Source organism: Hesperophylax consimilis, chromosome 17 (genome assembly GCF_061612785.1).
Source record: "Hesperophylax consimilis isolate HC1 chromosome 17, BYU_Hcon_1.0, whole genome shotgun sequence".
Taxonomy (NCBI): Eukaryota; Metazoa; Arthropoda; class Insecta; order Trichoptera; family Limnephilidae; genus Hesperophylax; species Hesperophylax consimilis.
Genome location: NC_142852.1, coordinates 9522694 through 9543859, shown reverse-complemented (window position 1 = coordinate 9543859; position 21166 = coordinate 9522694). Strand labels below are relative to the sequence as shown.

Below are 21166 nucleotides of genomic sequence, written 5' to 3'. Positions count from 1 at the left end.
AAAAATCAACTTCAAACTCGATTTACTCGATAACGAAAGCTCAAATAAAAAAAAAATATAATACAAAATCGACTCCAAATGTGATGTAGATTCACCAGTTTCCCGCTTGTACTACGAGTTTCCGGACACCCTGTATAATAAGCGCAGATTACAGATTACACTTCATTTTACGATTTACGTCTGGGGACATGCACAAAATAGGTTATTAAGTTCTCAGTTTGGGTTATTTAAATAATTTGTGCGTAGATTGAAATGAAACCTTTTGCTAAACGTCGCTACATAGTTAAAAAAATCCAAAATGGCAGCATTTTTTAACTTTGAATAAAAATGGAAGTCTTGATCACTGATACAAAATTTTTACAATGCGGGGGCTGATTCTATTTTCTTAATAACTTACTTGTTTTATGCAAAAACATATATCTTAGTAAACTGTAACGTCTTGCAAGATAATGTGTTACATATTTATAAAAAATTGTATATAATCTACCATATGCAGTATCCCCAAAATGCAAATTTCAGAGAAATGATTTTTTTAAATATCCTTATATTTTACTATCTCCTCTGATGTAAATACTTATTTCTTGTAGTAATTAAGTTGGAATGAAGTTTAATTTCCATAATCTGTGCCTATTGGAAGTTCGAAGGTATATATTTAGCCAATTGATGAACTGTCGGAGAAAATATCGAAGCGATTGAGGGACTATCGTTTGGCCTTGGCCTGGGCTGCGTCACTAGCTTGAACAAAAGTCCTCTTCAGTTTAGACTCCCGTTTCTTCCGGAAGTCAAAAGCCACATCCTTGGACAGCTCAGCAACCAGGCGCATTGTCGCTTGAGGATACCTGGAACCAGCAAACAAACAAACATAAGTATAATTGTTTTATGGTGATTTGTTTTTGGGGTATTATGCTGTGTTGCGTTACCTCATTCTTTAGCCAAAGTTTCAGACAACATTACACATCTGCCCTGATGATGGACACTGCAATGCTGTCCGAAACGTTGGCTAAAGAAGGATGTAGCGCAACATGGCATAATACCCCAAAAACAAATCACTATTTATTTATTTATTAACGGACATCGTCCAAATTACAAAATAATAACACAAATACAGTAAAATGAAAAATACAGGATTAGACCAAGGTACATGAAAGCAAAGACATAAGGTAGATATAATATAAGAAAATAAAATGACAAGTAGAATCAAGTCAAGAATACGCCGTGGGTCAGGACCACAGGACACTTATAATATTCCGTCACTTGTTTAGCGACTGGCAAAAATCATTCAGACTTATCCCAAAAAAGTGAAGGTTTTGACTTGAGTTGACCAGTCTACACATTCTGGACAATTGTGAATAATATCCATAATTTGTCGAATGATGGTTGGGGAAGAACAGTTCATTATTTCTGAGTCTGTGCGAGGGGATATTGAAGGGAATGAGTTGCAGTAGAGTAGGTGAATCAATAATACCATTTATAATTTTGAGGAAGCAAATGAGGTCATTTCTTTCCCGACGGACTTCCAAATGAGAGAGGTTTAGAGTTAGTTCAGTTTCATCATATGAGTATTTGCCTTTTTCTAAACCTAGCGTCCTAGCAATCCCTCTTAAGAACCGATGTTGAACAGATTCAATGCGTCGAAAGGAGACCAGATAACACAAGCTTATTCAAGATGGGGGCGAACCAAGGAGCAGTAAAGAGTTCTAAGGGTATTTACGTTTTTGAAGTCCGAAGTGATTCTAGTGATGAAACCAAGTAGTTTGAGGGATTTATTAACGATTGCAGTTATGATAATATAATAATATATAATACTTTTGGCCATGAAAATCTCAAATCATAAGTATAATCAAATTACAAAACAATAATTTACCTCCAAAGCACGAACTAAAACTGCTTATCGAGTTATACATAATAGTGGAACACTTTTCGACGAGATATTAATAAGTAATAGCGCCTCTAATTGTATATCCCTATGATGAAAATGCATTATTTTCCTTTTTAGGTGACTGAAATAGTTGTCCCTCAATTTTATCTGATTGATGTAGTATTTTTAAAATAAAATGTGCCTATAAACTGTATATTTACTGTAGTTTCTAACGTTTTACCGGCAAGGAAGAACAAAGAAAGTTACGTTATAAATTAATTATTAACCCTAGATAACTAATCGCTCGTCGAGGCGACGACGCGCTACTCGGCGAAATTCTAAATCACCTACTTCCCCCCGCTCCCCGACCTTGACTCTTTCATTACCTTTTGAGTAAACAGTGCAGCACGTGACGTGATTGCGGCCACACGCATACTAGGACATGCCCTATTACCATCTCGTCGTCCGCTAGACGAAAGTTTAGTTATAACAACAATTTTTATTTTTAAGGTACGTACATTCATATATTCTTATATTTATTGTTAATGTTGGCGAATCTTCTACAATAGAAGCTCCGGTTCCATCTATGATGGCCAAACACCATTGCACCAGATGTAGAAAGGCTATTTGTGGTCCACATAATGTTGACATGTGTGGTCACTGTGTAGACTGATATTTTGATATTAATTTGTTCATTATAAACCTTACTTTTGTGCCAAGTAACAAGTTCCTATCTTAATTAAATATTTTTGATTTATTTCTAGTGTTTTATTGCGTAGTCCACTCGACGAAAGTGTATTTACAATGAAAACAGTTTGGTTATCTAGGGTTAAAACCTGTAAAAATATTGTGATTAATTTATCTTACCGGCATCCCAAGAATTCCACGTTGGTGAATACCCTGGCCAGGCAGACCAGCTCGTCCTCCGTATATCTGTCTTTGTGGGCATCCATAAAACTCCTCCTCAACTCCCAATGCTCGTCGGATTCGTGATCCATCCTGTAACCATCGATGTCCCAATCTTCGGCCATTGTTGTCAGGTTTAACTAAACTAAATGCTGTATTGTAATTTAAAACAAACAGTTAGTGGCGTTTAAAATGCAGATGTTCTGACGATAAACTTGGCTTTGTTTTTTTTAAGTTATAAGTTATATTACGGTATTTCAAGATGTAAAACCTCCACAAAACAAAGTATCGTTCGTCACTGCAAAATTTTAGGTTATGTTTTGATTTTCTGATGCGTCAATAAAAGATAGATAGAAATGATGTTACTTCTATGGTTTTTAAGTTAGTTAGGGATGGGGCAGTCGACATTTCAGTATTCGAAATTCGAAAAAAAAAAAGAAATTTTTAATATATTATTATTACTGATCATGAAACAGCTCCGGATTTGCAATCTCCACACTGGCGTAAAACAATAAAGCTCAAAATATAAATATATACCTACGAGTTTCAAGAAAACGATTAATTTTAGGTGTTGAAAGTTCTTGACGCACAATTTATACAAAAACTAAAAATAAATATTTGTGTGTGGTTTTGAGATTTGAATTCATCTTTAACAACGTCAATAATTTGAAATTATTAATTGATGTCTTTTGGGCACAATACATTAGAATTATTATCTACATAAATAAAAATGTAAATGTTCAATGGTTAAAAATCTGAAATCTCATAAATTTCTTCACCGATTGCTTTGAAATTTTGACACATAATTGCATTTGAATACGCGTGGGTTTTTATATACCTGTTTTGCATTACATTTTATTTTTAAAACAGCGCCATCTGTTGGACATAAAAGCAAGACGCGCTATTGTATCTCTATTAGCACAGACAGACTGAGCCACAGCAAAGCATGGCGGGGTACAGCTAGTTAGCAATAAATTATTTGACCACCTAGAGGTCGTAACAGAAATAAACAGTTTTTACTTTCAGACATCAAAATAAAAATAAACTGAAAGAAGTACTGTCTTATTCAGTGGCGGTTCTTCATAGGTCTGTCCCCACCAAATATTCCCAAAACCTACTTAGAGAAAACAAGTTGAATTTTTTTTTTAATCAAAATTAATGAATTCTTTAAACATAAGATAATTAACGTTTTTGCAGAAATATTATCCAAAAAAATATTTCAGATTTTTTCAAACTCGAAATAAGAATATTTATTAGTTCCTACGGACCATATATAAAGTTTAGCATAAACACACAACACACTTCTAAAGTTCAAGGCCCTGAAGCTTTTAATGTGAGTGGTTCATGTATGCTGCCGAGCGTTCGCCATGCGCAGTGTGCACGGTGCAGTCAGGGGACGCAACTTTTTCGTTGAAATTCCTATACAGTGATTCATTCCCTATGATTACACCCAACCATGAAAGCGCGCTCGCATGTTCGTCTCGTATAGGGCCGACCAAGGTCAGCGCCTGGAGTGGACTTCTCCAATTATGCACCCTGGACGGAGCATTGGATTGAATGGCGTTGAAGCCAAATCTAGGGAGAAGCCATCTTATATGACAAACTTTTGAAACTATTTGTATGCAAAGGGGTGCATAATGAACTGTTAAAATTTTATTTGTGTGTTGTTAACTAACTAACCATCACGCCATTTCCCCGCAGGTGTAGGGAGAAAGGACGGACCGCCAAACAACTCGGTCTTGGCACACACTCCTTGCCTCATTCACATTCATATATCGTCTCATACATACTCTTTTATTATTCTGACTCATGGACCGACTCAAGTATCTGATTCATGTCTTTCCCGGGCGTTCCCGACTTCTGCTACTACTCACATTTACATTGTTTATTCTCCTTACACTACTTTCTTTGCTCATTCACTCTACATGCTCAAACCATCTAAGCGTCCATTTCTTGATCTTACTCATCACGCTTACATCTCAGCCTTGAACTTTTTTGCGGATCTCCACATTTCTCACATGATCATAAATGGTTTTACCACACATTGTGTCATTTAAAAAAGTAAATAGGATTTGGAATTTTACAAACATCTTCCCCCGATGAATGTAATTGAATTCAGACTAAACTAACTTGTGTAAAAGTGAAGAAGTTGATATTGTTTTGTCGAATTATGTTAAATTTGAACATTTGCGTGAAAATTTTAGTTTTTAGGATCAAATTGTATTGAATTACACGTTTTCAGTAAGGAGAAACACCTTTCCACGTTTACATACCAACCTATTTGTAATTATTTCGAAATCGATTGTTATGATTACGCACATCACTATCAACTCTCACACGACCGCAATCTATGGTTATAAATTTCAAATTCAATTCTGACATAATATTTCGTTAGTTCTTTTAAATATATTATAATTTAGAGAAAGGTACTGAAGTGTTTTGAAGATGAATGCTCTGCGCACAAAACAGGCTCTGATTTCAGAGAACCAACTTCTTCTGCAGAAGTTGCGTTCTGTCCAGGCCAGGGTCAAGGATTTAGAAGAAAATCGCGATATCGAAGGAGATTTGCAGTATGACAGGTAAAATCGTGCACAGTTACAGACCTAAAGAACAAGTGAATTAAAAAAGGTTGCTCTATAATACGTCGAATTCCGCTGCACGCAAAGACTATTTATGAAAACAAAACTTCACTTCAGCTTAAATATTTAAAGGTTCGAGAGTAGAAAATATATATTTTTACTTGCTGAGAAAAGAAAGCTTATTCACTTGCAGGCAACAATTACAGCAGCGTTTTTCACAAGCTAAAACAATACCAGGCACTCGAGGTTTCCACTGCTTTGTTCCTATGTCTGAAAATGAAGTTGGCACAAAAAGGATAAGTTCAGATTCAGATTATGCTTTGATTTTTAACTTCAGTGGGGAACGAAATCGCTCTGAGCAACTAAGTATGGTAAAAATTTGTACAAACTCTTATGTAGCTTGCGTATATGACAACCATTGGTTTTTTGGACTTGTGGTTTCCAAAGATGAAGACGAGTGTGATGTATCAATCAAGTTTATGCATCCTTTTGGCCCAGCTCCATCCTTTTACTGGCCACATCAAAAAGAAGATATTTGTTTTGTTCCACTACAAAATATTTTTAATATCGTTGACCCTCCCACAACAAAAGGTTCAGGAAGAGCTTACTACTTTCTTGAAAAAGACGTTCATCATGCTGATCAAAAGTTCAACCATCTTATGGGTCAGATCAAGAATAAAAGTCAAAAATGAACTTGAACATTTATTTGTAAACAATATTATTGTAATGTACTTTCATTTAACCTAATCCTACATTGCCTGTTTTATTTTTATTGTATTTGTTTTTTAAAGAGTTAACTTTGTATTGAAAAGAGTTAAAAAGTTGATCTTGTTATAAAATATTGCTATGGTGTATGCATTCAGGGTAAGGAACAAGGTACATTATTTTGTTGGTGCCTTAAGCTTACATTGCAAGCTTACCAGCATGTTGTAAAGGACCGAATAAGTTTGACTTTTTTTATTTGCAAATACAGTATCTAGATTTTAAAAAACTTGGAACAATTCTGTATGATAAAGATTTCTTATTTTAAAAACGTTTCTACACTGTGAAGCACACAAAATACCAGGAGTTTTATTTTTTTAGGTTGTACTATGTTTATTGTAGATAAGAATAAAAAAAAAATTACAAAAGTTTGAAAAAAGTTTAAAATGGATTTTATTTATTGAAGCAAGTAAAATGCCATGAATTTTATTTTTGTATGTGATTCTATGCTATTTGTAGATATGAATAAAAAAAAATTACTTCATTAACACTGTGTACCTTCCCGAGATATTGCTTTTTTGTAAAGTACCTTTTCCGTCCCAAAAATTACTTAAAAAATTACTTTTGGTAATTTTTTAAAGTCAAGTAGATAAATGTAAAGGGTTTATTTATTTTTTTCTGCAATCAGCATAGTTTTCTTGATAATATTGAAAATTTTCATTGCATTTGCACTATAAATGACAAAGATACAATTTTTTTTCATTGAAGGTACAAGCTCTTCCGGAGTGCTCGGAATATGTAAAAACGCTTATTTTGCCCAAACTTCAACTGCCCATAAAAAAAAAACGAGTTGAGGTAGGAAGGTAAAATTTGGTATATTTTCTTATCTATATGGAAGGATTAAAAATTTAAAGTTTCATCAAAATCTGAGATGGTGGGTGACATGGCCTGGATGATTTGGTGCGGATTGACCCAGGAGACAACTAATTAATAGTGCCTGTCCCTGTGACTTTGCTATTATTAAGCACTCAAAAACACAAATTTACAATAATAACCCTAGTCTGTGCGATATTTGAACACTTTGAGAATCTCCCAAGTAAAGATGAATGTGATGTAGGACGTAGGCACCTCATACCTTGTGTCGAGTTTCGTCCGATTTCAGAATACGCGTAGTCAAAACGTATAATACTTAGTTAGTAATAATCATGTATTGTTTCATAGTGCTTTCACACAAACGAAGTATTGAATTCCGTAAGTCTAAACTTAAACTTTAGGGTGAACAGTTTACACCCGCGCTGTGCAAGCGAGTTTCCTACAGAGCATCGGACCATCCACGTATATTAACTAGTTAGTATTAAAATATTTAAAGTACTTTGAACGTCAAAAACTTTACGGGTGTTTCAAGTATTTGGATTAGGGAAACACTATTATGTGGGCGAGTAAGCGAGAAATAGTACCGAGACTTTTGGTTCTAAATTCAGTATCATATCCTGGTACATAGTTCTATAGGAAGAGTGTTTCCAATGTATTTTAATACTAGGTACATAGTTCTATAAGAAGAGTGTTTCCCTAGTATTTGAATACTAGGGAAACACTCTTCTTATGTAGGTGAGTAAGCGAGATGCCTATAGATATCCCCTGCCAACGGATGTATATGCAAGACGCGCAATACCTAAGAACAAATACTAATTAGGAAAGAATCTTATATACGCTTAACCATGGCTTCACCCAAAGTAGTTCCATGGCTTCACCAGACCTCACCTCGATTTTTGAAGTTTTCGGCCGCATTTTTGCTGGTCTTTGTTTTGTTTTGTTTATTTAGGAAAACCAACAGATTTTTTACATCTTTAAATAATTAACTTATAAAAAATACAAATAATATCCAATGATAGGTTTTCACTTAAAAAAATAATTATAATAACAAACTAAGGGTCCAGTACCCGTGGGCAAAAAATATTTACAGAAAATACAAAATACTAAATAAAGTAAACATAACATCAGATATAAGAACACAAGTAAATTACAATATAACAATTTTATCCTCACACAACACCAATAATCACCAATATATGTATATACCTACAACTAAACTGAACAGATGTTTATAAAATGAGTCACTTGTAACTGGACAGGGTTCATATCAACAACATGATAACTTGCAGTATGTTATTAATTATTATTTAATAATAGCTAAGGTATCTTTTTTAAATGTTCCTAAACTACACGAAAATATGTCAATATAATTAAAATTCTTATTGTATAGGGTACAAGCTCTGAAAATAAAAGCGTTTTGTCTGAGATTAGTAGAGTATTTTTGAAGATGAAAAAGTGACTTATCTCTAGTTCTAAAGCTCGGGACTCTAAAATTAATCTCAGACAAAAGGGGCGAACAATCAATAAGGCCACTGATAATTTTATAGAGAAATATTATATCTGCGGAGTCTCTTCTAGTTTTTAATGGTATTAGTCCATAATATTCCATCGAGCTGTTAATCCCGTGGTTACCAATATTCATCTTAAAATTTAAATGATTGACAAATTTTTTTTGGATGGCTTCAATGCGCTTTACATAAATGTTATATTGAGGATTCCATATCTGAGAAGCAAATTCAAGATGACTACGAACATAAGAAAAATACAATATTTTAAGTGTTTGAATATTATTGAATTCTTTTCCAATACGGAATAAGAATCCTAACATTCTAAGGGCTTTCTTCACAAACATATCAACATGCGCCTCGAATGTAAGTTTACTGTCAAGCAGAACACCTAGGTCACGAATTTGTGTAACCTTTTTAAGTACTTGACTGGCTATGTAGTAGTTATGTTCAAATTTTATTTTGTTTCTAGTGAAGGTAATCACATAACATTTTGAGGTGTTCATGTTGAGATGATTGATAATGCAGTAGTCATCAAGTCTATATAGATCTTCTTGTAATTTATAACAGTCAATAATAGAATTAATAGGAAAGAATATTTTCATATCGTCAGCGAAGAGTAGAATATTTGCATAATTAAAGCATTTTATAATGTCGTTGATGAAAATTGTGAACAGCAACGGTCCCAGGTGAGATCCTTGGGGCACACCTGAAGGTATATTTACAATCTCAGATATGAAGCCATTAATAGTTACTCCTTGAGTGCGCCCATTAAGAAAGTCTTGACATGCATAGCTAGTTGTTAATGACTGAAATCGGCACGACCCAATGATACCCCTCCCAGGTTCCTACCCCCACCACACGGGATATACTGGCCCTTTTAAACAGCACTGTCTGTTTTGCTGCACCCTGTATATTATTAGGAGTAACAAATCTCATAATTTCTCTAAATACCCAACCCACCCTATAAAATCTAAAATATCCTTAAAAGTAAACCATTCAATAAAAAAATCGGAAAAAGTCATAAATAATCATTTTATTGATTGCAACATGATTTTTTATTGTGTAATATGACTAGAAATTTTTAAAACAATATCTCTTAAACTGTATCACATAGCCGTATTATCAAGCAAACAGGGCCGGCCCTGAGCCAAACGGTGCCTGGGTCCATTAAAAACCTCTGTACTGTATTAGTTGTTATCAGTGCCTTGGCTCCTTGGCATGTCGGCATACGGAGCAGACTGCTCCAATTGCGCCTGCACAGGGTCAGCCCTGCATCCAAATGACCGCCATCTGCTTCGAGCTCTCCAAATCCCCTGCCATTGGAATTTTTTTTTTCATTAAAATGTCAACATCAAACTACTTACTTTGTCACATGACCCGACTTAACTGGAATATTCTTTGATTCACTTGATTATGCAATATCTTTCGGAAGCATCCCCGATTTCTTACCATTGACTGTATTCCCCTCATACTCCTCTCTTCCATCATGTACAGAGATGTATATAGATCTCATTCAATAAAAAACAAAACATCCAAAATTATGCAGATCGTTTGTACTGTCCTACTTTTATCACAATTGCTACGACTTACTTTTAGCACAATTTATTATGTCTAGCTCACCACCTTACAATACATAAAATTAACTGTAGCTTTGGAAATAATAACCCTCCATGTAAGTGTGAAGCCCTCAAGTGTGTCAGAAAAGTAAATTTAACAAGCAACAGAGCGGCTTATCAAAAACTATTCTCATATCTCGGTCCTAAAATATATAACAAAATCCCTTCACAGCTGAAACTATGTGAATTGTCATCCTTAGGTCCAAAAATAACAAAATGGTTATTATATCTAGGCAGGACTGATTCAGAAATATTACTAAAAAATGTAATCTGATAATTATTTATAACAAACGCCTAGTTGTATCTTCGCTTCTACATACTTATTTTCTTTAAAATTTTAATTTTTTTTCCCAATTTTTTTATTTTTGTTATATTCGCCATTAGTGTATTACCTTCTCAATTTGCTTGTCATATTATTCAACAAGATAGTGTTACTATTATGTAATTGTGTTACTATTATGTAATGTAATTGTGTACATGTCTGATAATTTGAAACCTGTTAATTTGACTATCCTTAAAAGGGAAACCTTCCTAGTTGGACAGTCAAAAGCTTCCTTCCATATAATGTAATGTATCTTTTCAAAATACATAAATAAAAAAATTAACCCCTTGAGCAATTTTCGGTGGTTTAAGTAAACATGTAGGTACAAAAAAGTTTTTAGGGTGTCAGTTTAAGTTATTTTAATAATTTGTACGTATTTCCTAACCTTCTATCTTAACTTAAATTGAGAAAAATGTAATTTAAAGCATATTTTACCATCTCCCACCACATCAATATTTATTTCTTGTAGTAATTGTTGTTAAAGTAATGGTGTTTGAAAGAGAGAGTACGAAAACAGTGTGCAATATAATTGTTGCTGAGGAATACTTGGAGAGTTTGTGTATTTAGGAAGTATGTTCTAGAGAGATGGGAAGGCTGACAGAGATATTGAAACAAGGGGAAATGCAGGGAACTCCATTCATGGAGGACTGAACGCAGTTGGCGCTAACTAAACATTGTCCAATGAAGCGAAGCTAGCAGTCCACAATGGAGTGCTAGAACTTATCCTATTGCAGTGAGGCATGGAACTGGCAAAGAAAGGATGAAACTAGATTGAATGCTTTTGAAATGAGATCCCTGAGGCGTATGTGGGTAAAACCATGTTTGATCGTGTGAGGAATGTGGAGATCCGAAAAGAGTGCAAGGCTGATGTAAGCGTAATGAGTAAGATTAAGAAAGGGACGCTTAGATGGTTTGGGCATGTAGAGCAAATGAGCGAAGAAAGGAGTGTAAGGAGGATATATGATGCAAATGTGAATGGTAGCAGAAGTCGGGGACGCCCGAAGAAGACATGGCACGGTCAAGTGAATCAGATACTCGAGTCGGGCCATGTCAAGAGTCAGAATAATAGAAGAGTATGTATGAGACAATGTATGAATGTGAATGAGGCAAGGAGTGTGTGTTGTTACCGAGTTGTTTGACTGTCCGTCCTCTCTGCCTACCCCTGCGAGGAAACGGCGTGATGGTTAGTTAGTTAGTTAGTAATTAAGTTGAAACCAAGCGCTATTTATATATTTTTTTGCGTATTTAACTTGCAGCGGAATTCAACGAGTTTATCAAAGTTTGATGAAGTTTCCCAAAGAAGCGAAGCTAACAGTCAACAATGGAATGTGGACGCCAATCCTTAAGAATGGTATTGTGGCATGGAACTGGCAAAGGAAGGATGAAAGTAGACGGAATGCTGTAGAGATGAGAAATAAATGAGTACTTGAAGGGGTCTTGAAGAGATAAATGTTCTCAGCCAGGGTTTTCAAGAATAACCCCCAAACATTTTGATTTTTCTCTATAGTCAAGTGGGCCGTATGAAATTGACATATAGGCCACAAGAATGGGGCCGCGAGTTTTACATCACTGGTTTGTGACACATTTTACAGCCGAAAATCATAATAATCCGGCAAGCTAGTTATATATGACAAGTGAAGTTTTACAAGCGGTACGATACGCACAAACTAGTGACAATAAGGCTTGAATAAGTCTTGAAGAGACCCAAGTTGTAGGAGGGAGGAAACACAGAGGCCGGCAAAGCGTTCCACAGCTGAGTTCTTGAACTTAGAAGTTATCCATTCTCATATGACAAATGTCGCCATATATTGGTTGCGCGTTTGACGTGTATCTCGAATGCACCGGTGCCGATTGGATTAATGACGCTAGTTCCTCAGAGCATCTTGCAATGTGTACAGGGTCAGGAATTGTGTACTATTAAAGTATCTGCAGTGTCGAGCAACACTGAAGAGGCGGATCGGAACCGTTCGGAAAGGCCGTGCGCTTCCGATCCAGTCGCGTAAACAGCGAGCGCTGCGCGGAGCCAGCGGCCGGACGGAAACTTACCCTGCTAGCGAGCACACGTTACCAAACTAAGATTGTACAGCTCGGTTGTAATAATATTATATAGTATTAAATCTGAATATGAAACATCCGCGTTTCACACAACGAGCCTTGCGGTTCAGTAAAAAGTGTAGTAAAATACAAAACACTACAGTATCTGTGGTCCCTGTACAGTACATCCAGCTTCTGTGAGTCTAGCTTGCCTCTGGCTCTGGTCACTTACGAGTTACACCAAGCATATCAAAGGAAAGAAGTGTGCGTAAACATTAGTAAAAGATTGTTTTGCTTAATTGTTTTAGTGGCTTTTCGAATCCTGATTCGCACATGACAGGCACAGCGTTTGGAGACCAGGAGGAAGAATCCCTGGAGTCACTACGCAAGTGCGTCCACGCCAGTGAAGAGATCCTGGGCATATCCGTGCTTCACTACGCTCGGGGCGAGGTTGCACCTTACGAAGGGTGAGATCTTTATGTTACCTGCCTATTTATTTTATTTTTATGGTTCCATGATATCTCAACACGATGACAATTCGATAAGTACGTGGGTGGTCTGTAAAGTTTCCGACCTAACAATGAAACAAGTATTTTATTGCAGTTTTGTCATATCTCACTAATGAAAATGATGTCAGTGAAACTGACTATGAACAAACTGATTTGATGGAAACTTAACAACAAGAAAACAAATATAGATTACTGAGACAATGTGCGTGGTTTCACTGAATCGGGTTCGGTGGACATAATTATGATGTACTGCGTTTAGTATCGCCCCTAAGTTCATTCGTTGGACGAGCTGTCCACAAACACGCCGATCTCTAATAATTATTTTAATTGTCAATCAATGTAATTTTTTTATTTTAGTTTACCTGCCGGACGTTGGTACGAGACTAATATGAACCTCATCATCCTAGGAACTCTGAAGGTGGTTCTGAACATTGTCGAGGGAACCAAGGTGAGTGCGAACTTCAAATATTGATCTTTCCATTTTACAATCGATAGGTTATATATTTTTTTTACATTTAACTCTTTGAACGCGGCCGTATCAACTGTTGTTACGGCAAAAACTCTATACTCACACGCGGCTGTATCAACAGTTGATGCGGAAACTTTGACGGCCGATATTCCAGCGCTCTTTCGTCATAAATGTATTTCTTGCTCACTTGGACATTCGTAGAACTATCACGATGCTGACATCTACAAGAATTTCTCAAAAATAAAATTGTATTTCATAAAAAAAAGATCGATAATCAAGTGCGCCTCTTCGCGCCTTTTAGTCCTTTAGTTTACATTTTTGTCAACGGATGGCGTTAGTACTAGTATGTCATTCATAACTAAAAGTGATCATGGTGTCCCACTTGTGTCTATCACCTAAGTACACACACGCCGAGTGAATGGCGGGACCACATTCAAAAGATACGGTACGTCTTTGTATGAAATTTTATGTTTTTGTTTTTATAAACATCTAAGAGTGTTGACACACGAGGATTTGTTTTCATATTGTGGAGAATAATCTGTTCTGTCTATATAGTCCAATAAATCATGCCAGAATGCTATAATTTGACATTTAATTGCGTGCATAGGTATTTGAAAATATGTACCGCGTACGGGTATAGATAAAACGAAGCAAATTAACGCGTTCAAAAGGTTAGTGAAATTGTTGAAGTTAAGTGACGGAAGAAAATTATTAATGAACATAGCGTAGTTTGTATAGTAATACCCATGTCTTGTAGAGCCGGGAATATTCCGACATTCGATAGAGTAGATAGATAAGTCTTCGTTTTATATCTAGTAGGTTCCCAGCTGGCTGAAACTTACTAGAAAACCGCATTGTATCATGTGTAATGCGTGCTGCTCTCGAAGATCTCGAGTGTTCGATAGTACTACGAATTGATCTTGTAGCGTGCCGCTACAATTGTGTGATTTTAATATATTCATTCACAATGAGTTATTGATCTAAAACCTCACATTCCGAAACGGTTCCAACTGACTACAACATCATTATGACATAGCAACCGCCACTGGCCGCCAATTCACAAATGAAACATGTCATTTTGGCGGCAAACCGAAAATAAATAGTTGTAGATTTTATTTATTAATAAACATAAAAATACTTTCATTATCGTAATTATTATCAAGAATTAAAAAAAATATATTGTAAATGCCTTATTTCCATTTGAAAATGTGATTTAGTTTTAAACACGGAAATCTGCTGTAGAATGAGAAACAAATCAATCTCAGCTGAAACTGTGTGAATTGTCATCCTTCGGTCCAAGAGTGACAAAATGGTTGTTGGATCTAGGCAGGACTGATTCCGAAATGATACTAAAAAATGTAATTTGAAATCACGAACGCCTCTATGTATCTTTATGTATCTTTTTTATGTATCTTTTTATGTATCTTCGTTTTAACATACTTATTTTAGCTAGTCTTAAATTTATTATTATCAAATTATTCGTCTAGGATAACTTGAAACCTGTAAATTTGACTGTCCTGAAACGGGATTCCTTCCTAGTTGGACAGTCAAAATCATAAAATGTAATCTTTATTATAAAAAAAAATAAAAATAAATCAAAAAAAAAAATTAAAAATATGAAAATCTGCAATGTCGACCAATCACAAAGCTCCATTATTTCAATCTGCAATGTCGACCGATAACAAAGCTCCATTATGGCAATCTGCAATGTTCACCAATCACAAAGCTCCATTATGGCAATCTGCAATTTCGACCAATCACAAAACTCCATTATTTCAATCTGCAATGTTGACCAATCACAAAGCTCCATTATGGCAATCTGCAATGTTCACCAATCACAAAGCTCCATTTATTTATTCAAACTTAACCGGTTGAGTGCCAATCACTCCCATGGGAGGACTAATAATATGTTATTTCAACAAAAGCTCCTGGCAGCAAGTGTGTTGAAAGTTTTTTTGATCTGCTGAAAAAATTTGCAACCTTAGAATAGCTAATCGAGAGCCTTACCTCTCGACCACGGAGGCTGTCAAATTACTTTAGACTACACTACTCAGTTTTACCACTTTTCACGTAACCAGTTCCAGTTTTGAAAATGACACACACTTAAATTCAAATCAAATCATTGAACCAGAGTTGCAATCACTCACAGACAGACCAACAACAGAAATTAATAAGTTTGTTAGAGCTTAACATAGCTATCCAGTATAAAAAATTGTGTTCATTTCAGCCTCTTGACAAATATTTTGCTATCCACAGGCAAGGCAAAGTTCACTCCATAAACGCTGCATGTTCCCGTCATCTAATATAATTACAGTCTGTTATACAATTACATTGCGTTAATTACAGCCTCTTGACAAATATTTTGTTATCCACAGGCAAGGCAAAGTTCACTCCATAAATGCTGCATGTTCCCGTCATCTTATATAATTACAGTCTGTTATACAATTACATTGCGTTAATTACAGCCTCTTGACAAATAATTCGCCATCCACAGGACAGCAAAACAATAGTACACTCCATAAACGCTGCATGTTCCCGTCATCTGAGATAATTACAGTCTGTTGTACAATTACATTGCGCTAATTGCTGTGTTTTGAATAATATTTCGTCATCCACAGAACGGCAAAACAATAGTTCACTCCATAAACGCTGCATGTTCCCGTCATCTGAGATAATTACAGTCTCTTGTACAATTACACTGCGCTAATTGCAGTCTTTTGAATAATATTTCGTCATCCACAGAACGGCAAAACAATAGTTCACTCCGTAAACGCTGCATGTTCCCGTCATCTGAGATAATTACAGTCTGTTGTACAATTACACTGCGCTAATTGCAGTCTTTTGAATAATATTTCGTCATCCACAGAACGGCAAAACAATAGTTCACTCCGTAAACGCTGCATGTTCCCGTCATCTGAGATAATTACAGTCTGTTGTACAATTACACTGCGCTAATTGCAGTCTTTTGAATAATATTTCGTCATCCACAGAACGGCAAAACAATAGTTCACTCCATAAATGCTGCATGTTCCCGTCATCTGAGATAATTACAGTCTGTTGTACAATTACACTGCGCTAATTGCAGTCTTTTGAATAATATTTCGTCATCCACAGAATGTCAAAACAATAGTTCACTCCGTAAACGCTGCATGTTCCCGTCATCTGAGATAATTACAGTCTGTTGTACAATTACACTGCGCTAATTGCAGTCTTTTGAATAATATTTCGTCATCCACAGAATGGCAAAACAATAGTCCACTCCATAAATGCGGGGTGTTCAGAATCACCCCCCACACGAGCTGAACTGTCTACTCTGCTGCAGAATTACTGCCAAACAGGGGAGGGCAACGGGATGGACACGGATCAGCGACTACGTCAAGGTCTGTACCTATCGCTGCGAGGTTATGCAGAAAAATCCGCGGCGCGAAAGGCAGTTTTGAAGGAGTTCAAGCGGCAGTTTGGCGGGCAGTGCGTCATTGAAATCGCGGTGAGTACCTACCTATTTAACCCTAGATAACTAAACTGTACTGTAAATTAAACTAGACGAGCGATTAGTTATCTAGGGTTAATTGAATATTAAAAAAATTGTTGAAGGCTTGAGTGCAAAAATGAGCATATTTTTAAAAGAGAATACCGACTCTTAACTTCTTCTTGTTAACCAGAGCTAGTGAGCCTATGGCACCCCCAATTGGGGTGTATTGTGAGGCCAAAGGGAAGGGGTGGGAAAGAGGAAGGTGGCGGAGTATTGGCTATTCAGATCTGGTCACCAAACAAGCCTATGTATGTTGTAAGGAGGGAGGAAATACAAATGCCGGCAATTTGTTCCACAGCCGAGTTGTTGAACTCGAGAACGAGTCGTAGAAAAGACACATTCTCAACATACCAATAGCCATATATAATGCAAAGTCGCAGTGTAAGCATACCGAGTCTGATCTACAGGTATTTCAATGGAACATTGAACTCCTCTGCACCGGTGCACGTACGCAAAACTCAACTGGAACCCTTGTTCACAGTTGATATTGGCTTAATGAGAATGGATCATTTTTCCGTCTTGTGCAAGTTGGCTTGCATGTGAAACGAGCTGCATATAAATCCCTTTCTACAGACCCAACCTACAGTATTGACGTGTGCGGTGAAGGAGGAAACCATATGTTTAAACGCCATTGGGAAAGTGGTGGGGTCCCCTACACTGACCCACCTCACAACACTGCCCAACCGGGTGGCAATATGGTTCCCTGTCTTTACACTGTACGGACAGGGGCGTTCTCGTGAGGTGTAACGTAAAAATAATGTAATTAAAATTATTTATAGTTGGAGCACAAAATAAAATTAATCTTTTTATTGCCGGCTTTCTGCATCTTCTGAAAATTTCACAAATGGTTCTTCCGCTGTATTGGAATTTCGCTGACGATCTGTGATTAATTGTGTGTGATGTTTCTTGCAGGAGGAAGGTATAATGGTAGAGTGGCCGCGGTTGTTCCAGATGTCCTGGGCTGTAATCTGGGACGAGGACACGGAGCGCATCGTGGACTCTATCAACCTGGAGCTCATGCCGCAAGGTAACAATACTTCTGAACTGTTTATGCTAGTCCCGGTGATCTGGGTTCAAGTCCCAGTTGCGACCGTTACCTTTTTTTTATTTTCTGCGTCTTTGTATTAAAAATACTGATTTCGGCTGTGCGTCTCTGTGTATCTCCGATCCAATGAACTCTAGACCTTTAGCTTTGAGTTGTGTCATCGATTTCAAAATTGGATGTGTTTGTTTGGGAAATTAATACATACCTAAAATATAATATTTTTAACAGAAAATTATTTTAATTTACATTTTCGAAAATTGGTTTGTCGAGATTTCAGATTATCTCCATTGATGTATTAAATATTTAATTAGATACAAAGTGAAACAATTTGCTGGTTCCACTTCTTATCTCCAATTTAACCCCCAACGCTCTAACACTGAACGAACGAAAACTATCGAATCCGGTCCCTGCGAACTGCTACTTGTGTGATAATAGATTAAATTTCATAATTTTAACTCTCTCCAAACACGACGTCTAATTTTTGATCAAATCTTATTATTTAAAATCCTAAATAATGGTCTGGACTCACCAGAACTCACCAATTTAATAAATCTTCATATTCCGTCTAGATCAACCCGACAATCTGATTTATTTTATCTACCCTCGTGAAGAACAAACATTCGAAAAAATTCCCCAATTCCTCGTATATGTGCAAAATATAATACAAAATTTTACAGCATTGACATTTTTGGTAATAACCTAAAGAAATATCGATATAAAGTAATGCGTACGATCGATTATTAATATGAGAGTATGGAATGTATCGGGAGCATCTCCTATCCTCTTCCTATTTTCCTCTTCCTCTCCCCTTCCTTTAACACCAAATTAATTTTAAGATATTAAAACTTAATTTCCAATGAACTTTAGCGTAAGAAACTTCTGTGGCTTGACTTCAGTTAACTTGTATATTTATATCTATCATTGTATATTATATAAAAGCTGTTTGTTTCTTACAAAATAAATAAATAGCACGAAATAACGCTTCTATGACTATCCCGTGATTTTTCAGACCTGTGCTAATCGTTCATGTTTTTATCTAGAGTTGTTGATATTATATTCTTCAACGATTAATTTTTTGTCTGTGTTTTCCGCAGCCGGCGTGCGATTCATCATGTCGTGTGAGTCGAGTTTAAGGCGACTGACGGAGCCAACGTCCAGCTCTGCCGAGAGACTGACCTGTCTCCGGGAAGTGGCCACCCGGGCTGCATCAATCCACTAGCACGAGATCAGTGTTTCTGGTGATACGAGATTCTGAGTAACTGCATCCCGCTAATACAAGATAAATCGACAGACCTAGTCTTTGGTATATCGATCCCGATACTTTCTTTTAATGTAGAAAAAATAATGTTACAGATCAATACGTTGCAGCAGGCCGCTTGCTCTGTGTTTACATTTGACGTAGTTAGACCATAGATAGTATTAGTTGTGTAGACCGGGCGTCGAGTCTCGTTCTTGCAAATTCAATATGATCTGATTTGGATACTAGGTGCAAACTAACCATCTTCTCGGTCGTGAGGATGAAATTCAAGACGCCCGGTATATAAAATTTTAAACATCTATGGTCGCTCGTAACGCCCATTAACGCCTATCAATGGAAGCTATCTGATAATTCTGTGATTGTGTTAATGGAACTACAAGTGCAAAAACAATTTTTTATTAGTTCCTCATGTAACTGAATGAAAAAGCTATTTATTTAAGGTATTTTTGTATTTTTATAAATTTATTTTTGTATACCTATAGTATTATGTATTAAATTGAAAATAAAAAAGTTTAAAATAATATTAGAAAGTTTTAATTTCTGGTTTAAAAATTTATCTTATTTTTGCATGAGTCCATTGTTCATAAGGCGAAACTAGCAGTTCACAAAGGAGTGCTGATACCAACCCTGATGTATGGCAGTGCGGCATGGAACTGGCAGAGGAAGGATCAAAGTAGACTGAATGTTGTAGAAATGAGATACCTGAGGTGTACGTGTGGTAAATTTATAAATGACGATGTAAAGATTCGCAAATAATGCAAGCATAATGGATATAAGATAGAGCGAAAGAATTCAACGAAAGGAGTGTAAGGAGTCAAATACTTGAGTTGGGTCATGTCAAGAGTCAAAATAACAGAAGGACATGTATGAATGTGAATGATGCAAGGATTGTGTGACAGTTTATCCACTGACTACCCCTGCGGGAAACAGCATGATGGTCAGTTAGTTAACCTTCGGTATGCCAAGATGCGAAACAAAACTTCTTATTCTTACGGCTTATACGTTTTAACTAACTAACTAACCATCACACCGTTTTCTCGCAGGGGTAGGCAGAGGGGACGGACCGTCAAACTACTCGGTCTTGGCATACACTCCTTGCCTCATTCACATTCACACACACTCTTCTGTTATTCCAACTCACGACATGGCCCGACTCATGTATCTGGTTCATTAGATCCTGCCATTTTTTTCTCAGGAGTCCTTGACTTCTTATATTCTTCTTCCTTTCTTCGTTCATTCGCTCTACATACCCAAACCATCTTAGCGTCTCCTTTTTAATCTTACTCATTACACTTAACTCTTTGCACGCCGCCGTATTAACTGTTGTTACGGCAAAAAATCTATACTCACGCGGCTGTATCAACAGTTGATGCGGAAACTTTGACGGCCAATATTCCAGCGCTTTTTCGTCATAAATGTATTTCTTGCTCACTTGGACATTCGTAGAACTATCACGATGCTGACATCTACAAGAATTTCTCAAAAATAAAACTGTATTTCATAAAAAAAGATCGATAATCAAGTGCGCCTCTTCGCGCCTTTTAGTCCTTTAGTTTACATTTTTGTCAACAGATGGCGTTAGTACTAGTATATCATTCACAACTTTTCATAACTAAAAATTATAAGTGATCATGGTGTCCCACTTGTGTCTATCACCTAAGTACACACACGCCGAGTGAATGGCGGGACCACATTCAAAAGATACGGTACGTCTTTGTATAAAATTTTATGTTTTTGTTTTTATAAACATTTAAGAGTGTTGACACACGAGGATTTGTTTTCATATCGTGGAGAATAACCTGTTCTGTCTATATAGTCCAATAAATCATGCCAGAATGCTATAATTTGACATTTAATTGCGTGCATAGGTATTTGAAAATATGTACCGCGTACGGGTATAGATAAAACGGAGCAAATTAACGCATTCAAAAGGTTAATATGAAAAACTTATAATA

At 36.3% G+C, this 21166-nt stretch overlaps 2 protein-coding genes across 3 annotated transcripts in view; one reads left to right on the top strand and one right to left on the bottom strand.

Moving 5' to 3' along the window:
- The window catches only part of LOC149415946 (partner of xrn-2 protein 1-like), a 597347-nt gene extending 594239 nt beyond the window's left edge, over positions 1-3108 (bottom strand). Inside the window, exons 1-3 of one of the 2 annotated variants that reach the window (XM_089641528.1) lie at positions 3016-3108; positions 2726-2916; positions 133-839 (exon numbers count right to left, since the gene is read on the bottom strand). In XM_089641528.1, the coding sequence (XP_089497654.1) occupies positions 701-839; positions 2726-2889 (303 nt within the window). In that variant the 5' untranslated portion in view covers positions 2890-2916; positions 3016-3108 and the 3' untranslated portion in view covers positions 133-700. Of the gene's footprint in view, positions 1-132; positions 840-2725 lie in introns of those variants that run through there. The other variant, XM_089641527.1, reaches the window with a different exon arrangement.
- A 2041-nt stretch (positions 3109-5149) lies between these two features.
- Positions 5150-19623, top strand: LOC149415945 (uncharacterized). Its single transcript, XM_089641823.1, has 6 exons — positions 5150-5343; positions 12707-12865; positions 13265-13355; positions 16615-16863; positions 17821-17935; positions 19048-19623. Exons 1-6 carry the CDS (start codon positions 5210-5212, stop codon positions 19170-19172), a joined length of 873 nt encoding a protein of 290 aa, XP_089497949.1. The 5' UTR covers positions 5150-5209; the 3' UTR covers positions 19173-19623.
- Positions 19624-21166: the final 1543 nt, after the last annotated feature.

What these genes read in the sequence shown, in the direction of transcription:
- LOC149415945 (XM_089641823.1), top strand. Translation starts at nt 5,210, where the DNA reads ATGAATGCTCTGCGCACAAAACAGGCTCTGATTTCAGAGAACCAACTT. An exon ending in ACATTGTCGAGGGAACCAAG is followed by an intron (nt 13,356 to 16,614) that starts GTGAGTGCGAAC and finishes CGTCATCCACAG; the next exon opens with AATGGCAAAACAATAGTCCA. An exon ending in AGTGCGTCATTGAAATCGCG is followed by an intron (nt 16,864 to 17,820) that starts GTGAGTACCTAC and finishes TGTTTCTTGCAG; the next exon opens with GAGGAAGGTATAATGGTAGA.